Genomic DNA, 14,443 nt, shown 5'->3' on the forward strand with positions numbered 1-14,443 from the left:
AGCATGAGACTTACAGGCGACAGAGGTGACGCTGGTGGGCAGGTTCTGCTGGAAGGGGTGCTGGTCCGCCTCTGGCTCCTCGGGCTCCGACAGGATGTGGTGGCCCGTGTGGGACAGGTAGGTGACCTGGACCTGCTGTGCCTGCGGGGCCTTGAGCTTGTCCACACCCTCCGAGTCGCGGCGCTCCTCCACCTGCATCCTGGGCCAGATGCGCTCCCTCCGCCAGAGAATCAGCGCCACGCGGTCACGGATGGACTTGGCCACGATCTTGAGATCGTTCTCGTGGAAAAACCCCGAGTCAATCTGCACAGGAGCACACACTTAGCAAGGTCCCAAGCATGTGGCTGGGCAGGCACACAAGCACACAGCCATACCAGAACCTCTTCCCAGCAGAGAAAATATCAGTTTGAAACAACATGAACATACATAAATTTATGTCTGACAAGAACAGCAACCCAAGAGCTTGATGGGGTGGGGTTTTTTCTCAGTAAAACTTCTATTCCTAATGCACTAAAAAAACCCAGGATGTAATATCTAAGACCTGAATATATACTGTCTCTGATTATCCACCACTAAACATCCATTGAGGAAAGCAAGTTTAATGGCAGATGGGTTTCCCTCTTTTTTCATTTTAACACTAAAAAAATAGACAAAACAGGAAGAAGGATCTCTAAACAATGCACCTGGAGTGAATCACACTGCCCTTAAATCTGAATTTATTGCCTTAACCCTTCCAAACTGCTCTGCTTGATAGCACAGCAAATCATGAAGGCAAGATGTTAACAGAATTATGTCTGAAATGAACTTCTCTTCAACAGTGAAGTCAGCCAGTATTGATTGACTTTTACAAAGAGAAAGCAGACTGTTCCCATTTGATGGAAAAAGGGATGAGGCTTCTCAGAACTCAACTGCTCAACAGATAAAATGGAAATTCATCTTTGTGCTATTTGTTTGCATAATCTCCTGCAGTACAGGGTATGAATTTTCATTTAATAATGACCTACCAGAGCTTTGTCGGCTCTCCCTACATTCTTAACATGCACATTTAACAGATTTGAAAGCACTTACATCCATGGGGGAAATCTAGAGGGTTTCCTGCCTTTCTCCTGCCCAAACATAAGACAGTTTCACAGCTCAGATTTTCACTGCTAAAATTAATGAGTGCAAAGCATCTTAATACATAGCTTCATTTTAATGAAGCCAGGCCCCTTTGCAGTACCCACTGGTTGGCAGAGCTAACGCCACTTTCCAAATCCACTAGAACATTTCCAGTTCCCTTTACCCACATCCTTTGGGCAGGTGGAATTGCCTGACTACCAAAAACCCATCAGTAATGATAAATAATGCCCTCTACTCAGAAGGTCTTCTGCATTCTTCTCTTCCACAGCACATGAAGCAACAAACTGGTGAAAGCACATGGCTTTGGTGTTCCACAATTCATAAGGACTAGAAAAAGACATTAAGGAATAAACATCCCCCTTTTCTGCCCCTGCAACAGCCTCAGGTTTGAAAGCATTTCATGGGCAGCCACTTAGGTAAGCATCAATGTAGAATACAGATTTTAAAATTACTTGGGAATTATTTGGGAAAGGGTATAGTGTCACTGTAGTTTGGGCGTGATCCTTTTAAATATGCTTTTCACAAGAATTATTTCCTCTTCAAAATAAAACATCACAGCTATGGACCAAGCAACTGAATATCCAAATATTTCCATCAATATTTAAATGCAAAATATAACAGAGTAAGTAATGATATTAGAACAATTTTTAAACTAAATGAGTTTATATATATCTATTGATATATATATAATATATATAATATATATATTTTATATAATAGTAATATAATATTAATAGATAATATTACATAATACTTAATATTAATATATATAATTATAATATATAATATATATTGATATATATTATATATATTGATCTATCTATATCTAATGATATATTGCTGCAAAAACATTGGACCTACTGCAAACTAACAACAAGAAGACAAAGGAGCCTGAATTTCTCCCTCTAAACGTGGAGTAGATGGTGACAAGTTCCAGCAGAGCAAGGCAGCATTACCAAAATGAGTGCCTCCTGAGCAGAGCACGAGTGGTAATGACATCATTAAACGGAATCCCTCGGGATTTAGAGTCTAATAGGAACGTTTCTGCAAGCACAGGAATGCTCAGACCCTTGGCTCAGTGCTTACTGACTCCGAGCTTCTGTGACATTAGAACCTCAAACAACTGCAGCAAACACCATCAAAACAGGAGTTCAAGGACAATGTGGTGAAATTGGAACACAGATTCTCTAACAAAAGCCCACAGTAATAAAAATATAGAAATTGAGCAAGTGAAACTTATCTGTTAAAAAATCCAAAGCTTACTCCTAGCTCAGTTTCTCAATTAACTCCTAATTCCTAATCCAGTTTCCTCTCAAAGCTGGGGGTAGAGAGGCTGACAACAGACCTTTCTCATCTACATTTCTTCAAAGGAACACCAACAGAAAAGATGGGAAAAAGTGTTTTGGAGAATTCAATGCAGAGTATTTTGTGATTGAACTTGTGACCTCTTCTAATGCATTTCTAGCTGCTGTCTGGAACTAAATAGATTCCAAATAAATTCAAATATATTCAACAGCCTATAGTAACTGGCAGAAGAGCTTGCAAAATATAAAAGTAAACCAGACCTTTACGGTCCCTAAGCTATGTAAATTGTGAATTCAGGCATCTGTTTTCAAACAACGTTTCAGTTAGTTGTTCCCTGTTCATCCGTTTCTTGCAGTAGTCATTCCAAAATCAATGCAAAGTGCCTAAACTGGACACCAAGTGGTTCGAGTCAACTTTACCCAACTCTCTCCTGTTGTCTCTTGAGATTTATGTACTACTTTCTATAGACACATATGTTTGTCAGAAGTGTATTTTACCATTTCTTGTGCAACATCATCAGGAGTTTCCTTCTCCAGATCAAAAGTAAACTCAATGGCTCCATTATCTTTGGGTTTTCCTTTCAGTTTCTTAGGATCTTCTACCCAGAGTCTTAAGGCAATAGAGGATTTCCTACCATGGTCTTCTTCCGCAAGTTCCACTCTTACCCCAGTATCTTCAGCAAAAAAGGCATGGCTTAATAAATCTTTAATTTCATATCTGCAAAGGATATAAAGAAGATTCAAACACTGGAAGTCAACAATTTCAAAAATGTTTGTAACAAGAAACTGCTGTTAAAGGTGGAAACATTTATACTATGTTTGGTGTTCATCCACAGTGAATTTGTGTTCTTTTTGAAAATATATGGGATTTTAAAAAGGAAGTGAAATTGAAAAATTGACATTTCTCATTTCTCAAAGCTTTAGCAATATTCATCCACCACAAGCATTTAGAGAAATGCAGATTATAGCTTTGTTCAACTTTTCTTAAGTATCTGACCTTAGAGAGTACCAAAGAAGAGATTCTCTCCAGACAGTCAGCTGTAGTCCCTCAAAACTATATTTGTGAAAGTCAGGAAATACTGAGCACAAGATAACTGGCAGAGACCAGTAAAACATTAGTTTTTAAAACCAAACCTGGAAAACAAGGCGCAACATGTCTCCATGTTCAGACGCCAATGAACAGCTCGTGACGTTGTACTACCACACAAACCTTTATCATCCTTACTGCCCCCACAGAACCTTCCCAATTTTTTGGGAAATTGCAAGAATACCCCAGCTCAGCTCCACAGTGATGCTGAGGGGCTGAGAGACACAACAGCACTGCTTATCCTGACACTGAATGTCAGGAAAGCAGGAATCATTTATATTTGTATTTCCATGCTGCATTTTCTCCTGCACAGGGGAGACTCACAAACCAGAGCAGAAGGCCACAGACAGTTCTGAAATCCTTACATACACCTTATTTAATACAAAACTTGATCCCTTGAAACAAACCTTTCTTCTTTGTTTTTGCAGATGCACTCCCCAATTATCTCCTTAATTTCAGGATCAGTAACTTTCTCAAAGCTTGCTGGCTTTATACCCTAAAAGCATAGAGAAAAACAATTTAATGTGAAAAAGAATTACATTATACGTCTTAATTAAGCATATTTTCTCTGCATTTTAAAGGTAATTCAACCCCAGAAGTAGCTAATACTTTTAAGTCGCTAGTCTTAATGCAAAACTGAGTTGAGGATTTAGGGGTACTATATTCCTAAATACTGTTGCACTTCAAAAGTAGTACTCTAGTTTGCACGAGCACAGCCATACACAGGGAAAGTATCCCTTTTTCTTTACCAACTTTTGCAAATTTTACCTTTATATCCTCTGGACTCTGAAGTGAATATTGAAGAAACAGCTAATTTTAAATTTCAAAAATAATAATTTTTTGAAATTATTCCTTTTATGTTTTTTTTTTACTTAACTCTCAAAGCACTAAATGAATAAAGACAAATAATCACGGTTTTCTTCAGATAGCTACTACTGAAAATGAGTCAAAAATACCTTGGAATATTCCATATTCCTATTTCCCACAAACCTCTTGCTCTTCCATGACCCAAACACTCTCCAACACATTCTCCTTTACATAAAAAAATTAAAAATCAACCCCAAAACCAAGCAGGGAAGCAGGAGAATACACTCAGCAGCTCTGCACTGCTCCTGAATTTCCCAGGATATTGTTAGAAATTCCCCTTGGGAATATGTGATAAGAGCAGGTGCAACCTATAAATCTAGTTAAATCTCAGTCTAATGTTAGCATTTTTGCTGGGAACAGATTTGGAAGAGCAACCTATAAGCATGGCCTTTCAAGAAGAAAACCCAAGTACCCACTGCAGACGAAAGCCCTGGGAAGCAGAATCAGTGTCCCCACATCCATATATATATTCAGCTGCAGATGACAAGTGGCAACACAAGAAGTCCTTCTGTTTATTTGTGATGTCCAGCTTAAATCACAGAATTAATTAATTCCCTTTTAAAAACACATTATTACCTCTAGCTACTAAACAAAGATGTATATGGATGAAAATATGACAAAATTAATTTGAGAAGAGATGATGCAATTAGACCCTACCACTTAAGGACCTAAGTACTTCCAAGGAAGTCAATAAGCAGAACAAAAAGGAAACACAGTTTCCTTTATCTAAAAAACCAGAATGTGATTAAGTACATAACTCAACGGTAATTGGACATTTAGCTCCATTCTAATCCTTTTAAAAGTTTCACTCTGAAATTACAGTAAATAATGGCTCATGCAGATAAGGAGCCCTGGAGAGTGGACTTCTGGCTCACCCAGTGGATTAAAAGAAGAAAACAAGTATTTTCAAAGAGCATCTGCAAGTAATACACTGAATTAAGTCTTCAATAAATTTTATGAATGAATTTCAGTGAGGGCTGGAGCCTCTCTGAATTTCAGTGAGGGCTGGAGCCTCTCTGAATTTCTGAATATTCCAGAATCAGATTATACTTTTATTCTTTTATGAACATTCTGTTGCTATTCAAGCCTCAGATTCTACTTCAAACTCTATTAATTAATAATTTTAGGTCAACAACCCCCTGTTTGTCTTAAAATTCTAGAGTGAATTATGTAAATCATAAATTTTGAAAACATAGTAATAAATATACAGAATAGTGACACAAAGACTCAGCTCCCTGGTTTTGCTTCAGCAGAAAGCTGCACACATCCAAAGAAACACATTTTTGTGAGAACAAACCAAAATAATCTGTACATGTGGCTGGCTGGCTGGCCACTTTAGTCACCCACTAAAAAGAATTATTTGCTTAAGCAAACCTAAATCTTACTGGTGAGATGAGGGTTCAAATTTTGTGTATTAGAAAAATGTGTCAAAAGGCACTGGATTGTCCAGGCTGGCTCCAACGTGCCAAGGCGAGCTCTTAGGAGAGCTCTGATACCTGAATTAGCAATGAGAGAAAACAAAGCACCACCAAAATGTATTTTCAGCAGGACTCCTCTGAAAGGAGTCTCGTGTGCTCTTCATCAGAAAGAAGGATAAATCTATGCACTTCAATTCACTGTTATTTGCTATGAGAAAACTGATTTCCCTATTAGTGTGACCCTCTCCAGGAAGAAAGGGTAATAAGACCTAAAGGCTTTAACCTGAAGAGAGGAAGGTTTAGATTAAACATAAGAAAGAAATTCTTCCCTGTGATGGTGGGGAGGCCCTGGCACAGGGTGCCCAGAGCATCAGATCCCCAATGACTGGCTCCCAATATTGACCTTACAAATTGCTTCCACAAATAAAAAAAATAATTCTTCTATCAACACTTTATTTTCCCCATCTTTGGATGGAATACCAACTCCTCTCCAAACATCCATTGTGTTAAATGTACTGAACAGCTAAGCTATGAATAGATGACTAAAACAAACAAGGACATAACATACGCAGTTAAGTACTGAACAGAGCTGCTTTGCCAAAGTGTTTCTCCCTGCCCCTGTGCTATAGGATGCTTTTTTTCCTTACTCTTCATTAAACTCTCCAAGGCCATCTCACTGGGATGCTGCAAGCCCTCCCATGCAGCACAGTGCCCCTGACAATGAAGGGGGATTCTATTTGCCATCAAAGGATTCATCTCATTCACCTAAACAAAAGGCATCTGTCTTCCCTGAGCATTCCCAAGGAAACATGGCACCAAAATTCAAAGTGTATTAGCTAAGAAATTATCCGTGACAGTTTGAAAGCTGGACAGCCTCTTATAAATTAATATAAACTCAGTGCTACCACATGTGAAAGGCAGGGCTTGCTGGGTGGCACAAGGGACATAAGGATAATGCAAGTTCCTTAAATGTTAAAAAATATATATACATATATAAACCAAGAGCAAAATGAGATATTATTTCCCTTCTGAGAATTTCTCTGTCTCAAACAGGGTGATTTATTTTGATTCCCTCACCACCACTTATTCCCATTCCCTTCTTTCTGAAGCAATTAGATTGGTGATCCATTGCCCTCCAGTACAAGGCAGCGGAGTCTACAGTGAGACACATATAGATATTAAAGTTGTATCCCTCATGTTGAAGGAAGAGACGTGCTGCTTGTTCTGCAGGGTCTAAAAACAGCCGCTTGCCATTTTCCATCTGCAGAGCATACTTTGGAAGAGGAACACATGATGCTTTGAAGGGACACAGTGAATGCCACACGAGTCACTGGCACATCTGACCCACGTCAGTCAGTTTTCCAGAGTCTTTCCTGGCCCTGAGAAGTGCCCTTCCACCCCAGAGACAGCCTGTTCTGGGCTACCACTGCACCTTCCACCTGAAGGTAACTCTAGGCTCATGTCATGCATAAACAAGGAAAAAAAAAACCTTCTACCAAAAAAGCTGAAGCCATGTTTCCAACTGAAACTGCACCCTAGCACACACTCTCTGAAGACACTGAAATGAAGGTAAAGCTTTCAATTTTACCAGGATTTTATTCCATGACATCAATTATAAACTCATCTCTCTTTCACTCTGGAATGGTGCTCTATCTTAATACGAAACTAAGAGGATTACCTGCCGATCTAAGAACATCTCCAAAAGCCACAAGAAGTTCACACAATGACATTCACATCATTATTTGCCTGCTGTCATTGTACCACAGCTACAGCATTTATTCTGGCTGCATGCACTACAGCATACAGCCTGTGAATGCTGAAAAATCTTCAATAGTTGATGAGAACAAACAATATGAAAGCTTTATATACAAACCAGAACACTGTAACAGGGTGGCTTGTTCTGAAGCATAAGTTTGTACCACTATACCCAAGGAGATGGCCAGGAACTGTCTGGAGATGCAGCTGCTCTGCTGTGCATTCTGCTGTGCATCCCTAAGAAAACACTGGGCTGGAGCAGCCTGGGAAGGTCACAGATTCCAATGTTTCATCACTATTGTCTACATCAAATCACTTGGCAGAATGATTAAACACAAAAAATATCTGAGTAAGAAAAACCATCAAGTTATGCATGAAAAATGAGATTACAGCATCAGAACGAAGGGCACTGCAAATACGCTGACCAGGAAATCACTTCAAAGTGAACTGTGGTAAATGTGGCTTGGTCCCATTGCTTGAGAAAGATATGTTTTCTATTTACAGTACATATCCGTTTTTTTTAATGTTTACACTAGATCATTCGGGCTGAAAGAACAGAGAGGGATGACAAGTTGGAACAAGCAACATGTCTGGGAGAGAAATGAGGCCCTCTGCACAGTCCCAAACATGACCACCACCTTATCCTGGACAACTGCATACAGGCACACGTGGAGAAACAGGAATGCAAATATTAAAGCAGCAATTAAGCCATAAGAATACAGTCAGACAGAGTAAAAGGTTGCTGAAATAAATTAGGTATAATAATCTTACACTACAGAAATGTAGAACGTGACATACACTGAAATAATAATGTCTCAGAAAGGTAATGTTTACATTTTCTACACCAATAAGGACGACGAATGTGTGTGGCTTGTATAGCCAGGACCTGAGGTCTATCTCATGTCCTAGTAGCAGGCAAGGGCATAGTAGAGCAGAAACTACTGAAAAAGATATTATAGTGGCAAAACCCAAATAATGCCCTGCCTGTGCTAGGCAGCAGAGGGAATGTCAGCTCTGTGGGACCCAACAGAAGACAGCAGTCTAAAGATTTTGTTGGTTGTCACTCTTTCATGCAAACTCTAGGCAGCAATTCCAACCCCTATGGATGCTATCAACACCTCTTATGGTGGCCACTGCAATGCTGAGCCCAAGGCAGGAAAGTTATTTTATTTTATAATTTTTAAATAAAGGCATCAGGCAGCTAGACACAGCAAACAGAATGCACTGACCCTCAGTTTAAAACACTAGAAATAGCATTTATATTTCTGGTGCAAAAAAGCCCCAGTTTCATAAAGAAGTAAATGTCTCACTGAGGAGCTGCAGCGTTCAGGGGCTCTGCATCCTCTCCATCCAAGAAGGTCAGAGCCACCTTCTGCTCTGAGCCCCAAACCTAAGCTAATACTGTAAGAAAACAGTCTAATTCAGCCTCTTGGGTTCAGCCTCCATTTTGGACTACATTTCAGTCTACAAGACCCAAGGCTTGCACAAGCTGCCACATCAGCTTCATCCAACTGATTTTAGAGTTACTCTGTCTGTCTGTAGTCACTGTCCCAGCCTAGGACAGACCCCACTGCATGGTGCTGGCTCACGAGACTACACACCCCAAACTCCTCCACCCCCTCCTGAGCCACTGCATCCCTCAGATCCCGTGGCCACTCACGCTGCTCGGAGCAGGAGCAGGGTCCCTTCTGCCGGCAGTTCCCCTGCAGATGTAGCTCTGCTGGAGAACCTGTTGAGCCCACCAGAAGGCTCCTCTTGGGACAGAGGATCTCTCCCAGGAGGAGGATCCTCCTGCACCCTCACCCCAGAGGTCCACCCCCTGCTCCTCCTTCCTGCCTGACAGTTGTGCAGCTCATGGCATTTGACAGGGCTTTCTCCATTCCACAGGGAACTGGTTAACCCTTTCCTTGGAAAAACAGTAACGCCAATTTTGCCATCTAAGGAATCCCGGTGCCTTTGCTCCCATTGCTACTACCCCAAATTCAGCTGAAAACCACACACCCTCCGTGCTGGCACCTGATGCTTTTGTCTTCAGCTTTCCCTGCCAGACAGTTCTGCTTCAAAAATACCCCTTACAATGACCTTTCAACAGCTTCTCCACCATTACTTGTTCTATGCAATAAACATCATCTCTCACCTCTCTGAAGCTGCCAGCATAAAGCCAGTTTTACAAAACTATAATAATTTACCATCTAATCTTGAGCTATGTACAAGTTACTGCCATAGAAAATGAGTTGACTCAGGCTTCCATCAGGCTTTAAGTCTAAAAACGACACATAACATCTAATTAGGCACAATCTTCTAATTAATCATTATTCTTTGCCATCTTGGATATTGCGTTGATAAATGAGGCTTAGGAGCCTTGCAAAGTCTTAATTGCTAATATTCCAGATGGCTACGAGGTGTGCACAGAGCTCCTCTGGATACATGGAGCAGTGAAGAACTCAATGTTCTCCATGGCTCCAGGTGCACACACATGCTCCCAGTAACACCAGCTCCCACGGTGGTACTGGGTACCTGATTGGTCTCACATGCAGGACATGAGGCTACAGGGCCTAAAATCCAAAGAGCCTCTTGAAGCCACTCTGTGAAGAGTCCAAGGAGGTATCCCCTAAGCTGCCCACTCTGCTAGCATTTAGGCCATATCTGAAGGACCACACCAAAAGAGAGCCAACGTCCCTTGTGCCAAAGGTATTAAACACTGTGATAAAGAACCACAGAGTAACAACATGGAGTAACTATGTGGCTCTAGGATCACAGAATCACAGAATGGTTTGGATTGGAAAGCACCTTAAAGACCTTTTCATTCCAACCTCCCCTGTAATGGGTAGGAACACCTTCCACTAGACCAGGTAGCTCCAAGCCCTACCCAACCCAGCCTTGAATAACTAGGATAAAGGCAAGGAACTCTCCTGAGCCATCAAGCTCACTCTGTGTCTCTGAAAAGTTGCAGCATGGTTTGGAGCAAGCCCACAGTGGAGAGCATGGTCAGCAGCCAGCAGATGCATGGCTGCGCATGCTGGCCTCCCTGCAATGCCAAGGGAGCCTCTGCAGTCACAGGATGAAGAATAACTGCACTGAGTAGTTTCTGAGGCCTTTCGTAGGCTTTAAAATGATTTCTGAGTGGCTCTGGGCTGAAAGCAACACTCTAAGAAGAGTTAAACTACCAAGCATCAGCCCACTGGGCTGTATTTGTGGCCAATGGAGGTAACATCAGTGACAAAAATTACTGAAAATATTTGATGTAGCTGCATCCAGTCAAACACACTCCAGTGTAGAACTGTAAGCTTACACATAAGCCTGAAACAGGTTTGTGTAACCCAGAACTCAGACACCTGTTGGTACTCAGCAGTACCAACACCTCATCGAAATATGCTTTTGACAAGACAAGACATCTTGACACTGCTTTTGCAGTGACAAGACCCAATACCAATTAAGGATGTGTACTCACACAGGTTACTTTTCGGTAGATTTGAGCAGCATTCTGGCATTCTGAGTAAGGGTATTCTGAGGTAGCCATTTCCAGCATGCACATTCCAAATGCGTAGACATCAACAGATTCATCGTAGTGTTCCTCATACATTTCGGGGGCCATGAATTCTGGTGTGCCTATACAGAGACATAAAGAAAATGGTGATTTTTTACAGGAGTCTAAATGCCTTTAACTACAAGCTTTTTCACCTGTAAGAAGTGTGCCCAGTACAATTGTGTATAGGTAGGTGCATGCAAGATCATTTCAAAAGAGCTCAAGCATCCCCCAGGGAGGAAATCTGAGGTCAATGTAATGCACTTCCATGCCCGTGGCTTGCTGACAATAATCCAAAATAGGGAAGCAGGGCAGAGAGAAAGTAGGGCGGGGGGGGAGGGAGAAGAAGAAGAATGAAAAATTTCAAAAATGAACAAGAAAATGACCTATGGTTCATTTCCTGCCCATACTGAAGTGATGGAATGGTTTCTGTCTGGCTGGAGAGAAGGATGCAGACAGGGCTTGGGGGGGTGAAAGGGGAGAAGAAACAAAAACTTTCACTCTTGTTTTTATCAGTGAAAATCTGCATTTTTTTTGTTTCTTCCAGAGATACAGAGTAACCATCAGCAGGCAGACAGCACCACTTTGAAAGCCAGCAGTATCACAAAACACCTATAGAGTCATGCACAAAACATCAAACCTAATTCTGTCACTGGTTTAGTGGGACAAATCAATGAGGCTACTCAGAACAACGTCCTATTCAATAGGGATTAGGGTGTCAGGAACCTGACGCAACTGTGTAAATATGAAGTGAGGCGCTGGGAGCTGCAGCCTGGGGATAAGCAGCAACTTCCAACACCTGCAACATTTGCTCAGCAAACTACTCTGAAAAGGGGGGGGATTTATAAAACAAAACAGAAAACTATTAACACTTGGGTAATTCATTCCAGGAACTGTATCTCATACTGTAATTCATGCTCAGGAGCAATGTCTAGTTTATTTCCTTTCTACATAGAAAAAATGAAGGGAGAGAGATCAATGCAACGGTGTGTCAAGGGACAGTAGCAGTAAGCTGCTGGGATGCCAAAAAGAGTGTCAGGTTTTGGACATGAGAAAGACCCAGATAAACTCTGCCTGTCCAGCCTCAGCACCCAAATTGCCCCCAGCCCTGGCAGATCCCATCAGTGCTTTGTTATGTCATTACTAATAAGCAGCAAAAGCACAACTGTCATGAAAGTAACATATAATCAGAAAAAATAGGTATGGCATATCTCAGGATGGTTTGGATTAGAAGGTACCTTAAAGATCATCTCATCCACCCTCTGCCACAGGCAAGGACACCTTCCACTGTCCCAGGCTGTTCCATGCCCTGGCCAGCCTGGCCTTGGATACTCCCAGGGATCCAGTGGCAGCCACAGCTGCTTTGGGCACCCTGTGCCAGGGCCTCCCCACTCTCATAGTAATATGTTTCTTTCTAATATCCAATCTAAATCTCCCCTCCTACAGTTACAAGCCATCACCCAAGTCCCTAAAGAAATTGAGGAAATTCCATCCCTGGAAGTGTCCGAGGCCAGGTTGGATGGAGACTGGAGCAACCTGGGATAGTGGAAGGTGTCCCTGCCATGGCAGACAAGATGATCTTTAAGGTCCCTTCAAATCCAAACCATTCTAGGATTCTCTGATTTGTTCTAAACTCTTTTGAAATGGTAATATAAAAGACAGCCCTCAAAATTAGGGTCTGCTTTTGCACACATCTCTGAAGTAGACTCGACCTAACTTGTGAACAAGCATTTCTGTAAAATTAATTTTGCAAAATTCAAAACCACTCTCTTCCCTCGTTTAAGTTCCTTCCACCTCAAAGACTCTTCTTCCTCCAACCTTAGCAAATCAGCCAGATCCGTGTCATGGAGGCTCAGTGTAGTCCCTCTCTCTGGGTGTTTGTTCCAGCTGCCACCAAGGCAGAGGCTGCTGCTCAGAAAGGGTTAACAGCTGCCACAGGGAATTATTTTGGAGCTACTGCCTTGCTTTAGAAGGAACACGACTCAGCATGAGTGAAACTTATGAATTACAGAGCATTTAAACCTGAAAAAATGATAGCAATGGTCTAAGAAGCAAATGGAATACTTGGCACCATTCCAAAACAGGACAAAAATTACATTTTCCCCCCATTCTTTGGGGTGGAAAGGAATACCTACAAGCATCCTTCAACATAAAAGCCCAGCTAAACATGAAGCCGTTCAGCACCCACTCAGCTGCTCTTGGCAGGAGCAGGCTTGCCCTGGCTAGGCTCCCAAACACTTCAAGATACTGACTTTATCCCTTTCAGCTGATGCAAAATGCAGCTACTGACATGTCTTTTCGGCTGCTCCCTCTGCAGAGGGGGAGCATTACTCATCATCAGTGTTTCCAAGCCTCCTTAATACACTCCTTGGAGCAGCACTACTCATGAAAATTATAAGCTTGGTTTTACTGCCAAAATGAATGCAGACACTTCGCCAGCATCCTGCACAGCCCTTCTAGTATCAAATTCCTTTCAGACATAAGGGTATTTTGATGGTGTTCTGTTCACAGCTGATTTTACAAAACCCTGTATGAATATTACTAATATTCTTACCAATACTGCTGTTACTGATGTTACTCCTTGTATTGGTACTACTGATACTATTCCCAGTATTGGTACTTCTGGAATTATTCCCAGTATTGGTATTACTTATATTATTCCCAGTATCGTTATTATTGATATTATTCCATTATGTCCCATGAACAATTGTTACCCTGCAAAAAGATTATTTGAAGAAATACTGACCCTCAACAGAGAAAAACATCACCAGTTACTAGAAGTTAAAAACCAGAGAAACTTAAATATAAACAAACATGAATTCACTAAAATCAACGAGGTTAAGCAGACCCACAGCAGCCAAGCACGTATCTGAAATTTCTACTGTTTTGACTTCACTGGCACTGGGCTCCCTATGCTTTAAGGATGACACTGGAAGAAAGAGAAGAGGAAGTTATGATACCATTACCTACTGATTCCCGTTTTTATAATGGTATAAAGGCAACAGTCCCAAACCCACTTTAGTCTCCACTACCAATCTGTAACTTAAAAACCACTAATGCAAAATGGGAAAGGAAGATGTTAAATAGACAGCCACGATACTGACCGAGGGAAGCCAAGGAGAACAGGAGCATTACCTATGACACTTTTGGCAAATGAAGCTCTCTTGAGTGTTGCCAGACCCAAGTCTCCTATTTTCACAGATCCAGTTGGTCCAGTAATAAAAATATTATCACATTTCAAGTCTCTGTGAATTATTGGTGGAGTTCTTGTGTGCAAGAAAAGAAGACCCTTCAGGATTTGCCGACACCAACTGCGCAGGACTTTAGGTTTCATCACTTTAAATCTCTTCAGATACCTAGAGCACAA

At 41.4% G+C, this 14,443-nt stretch overlaps 1 protein-coding gene across 5 annotated transcripts in view; it reads right to left on the reverse strand.

Moving 5' to 3' along the window:
• WNK2 (WNK lysine deficient protein kinase 2) overlaps window positions 1-14,443 on the reverse strand; it is a 94,723-nt gene that overhangs the window by 45,254 nt on the left and 35,026 nt on the right. For all 5 annotated transcript variants that reach the window (XM_088171740.1, XM_088171739.1, XM_088171741.1 and 2 more), the window contains exons 3-7: window positions 14,212-14,432; window positions 11,002-11,159; window positions 3,918-4,006; window positions 2,922-3,141; window positions 15-303 (exon numbers count right to left, since the gene is read on the reverse strand). In XM_088171740.1, the coding sequence (XP_088027866.1) occupies window positions 15-303; window positions 2,922-3,141; window positions 3,918-4,006; window positions 11,002-11,159; window positions 14,212-14,432 (977 nt within the window). The remainder of the gene's footprint in view (window positions 1-14; window positions 304-2,921; window positions 3,142-3,917; window positions 4,007-11,001; window positions 11,160-14,211; window positions 14,433-14,443) is intronic.

This window comes from Sturnus vulgaris, chromosome 11 (assembly GCF_052056855.1).
Source record: "Sturnus vulgaris isolate bStuVul1 chromosome 11, bStuVul1.hap1, whole genome shotgun sequence".
Taxonomy (NCBI): Eukaryota; Metazoa; Chordata; class Aves; order Passeriformes; family Sturnidae; genus Sturnus; species Sturnus vulgaris.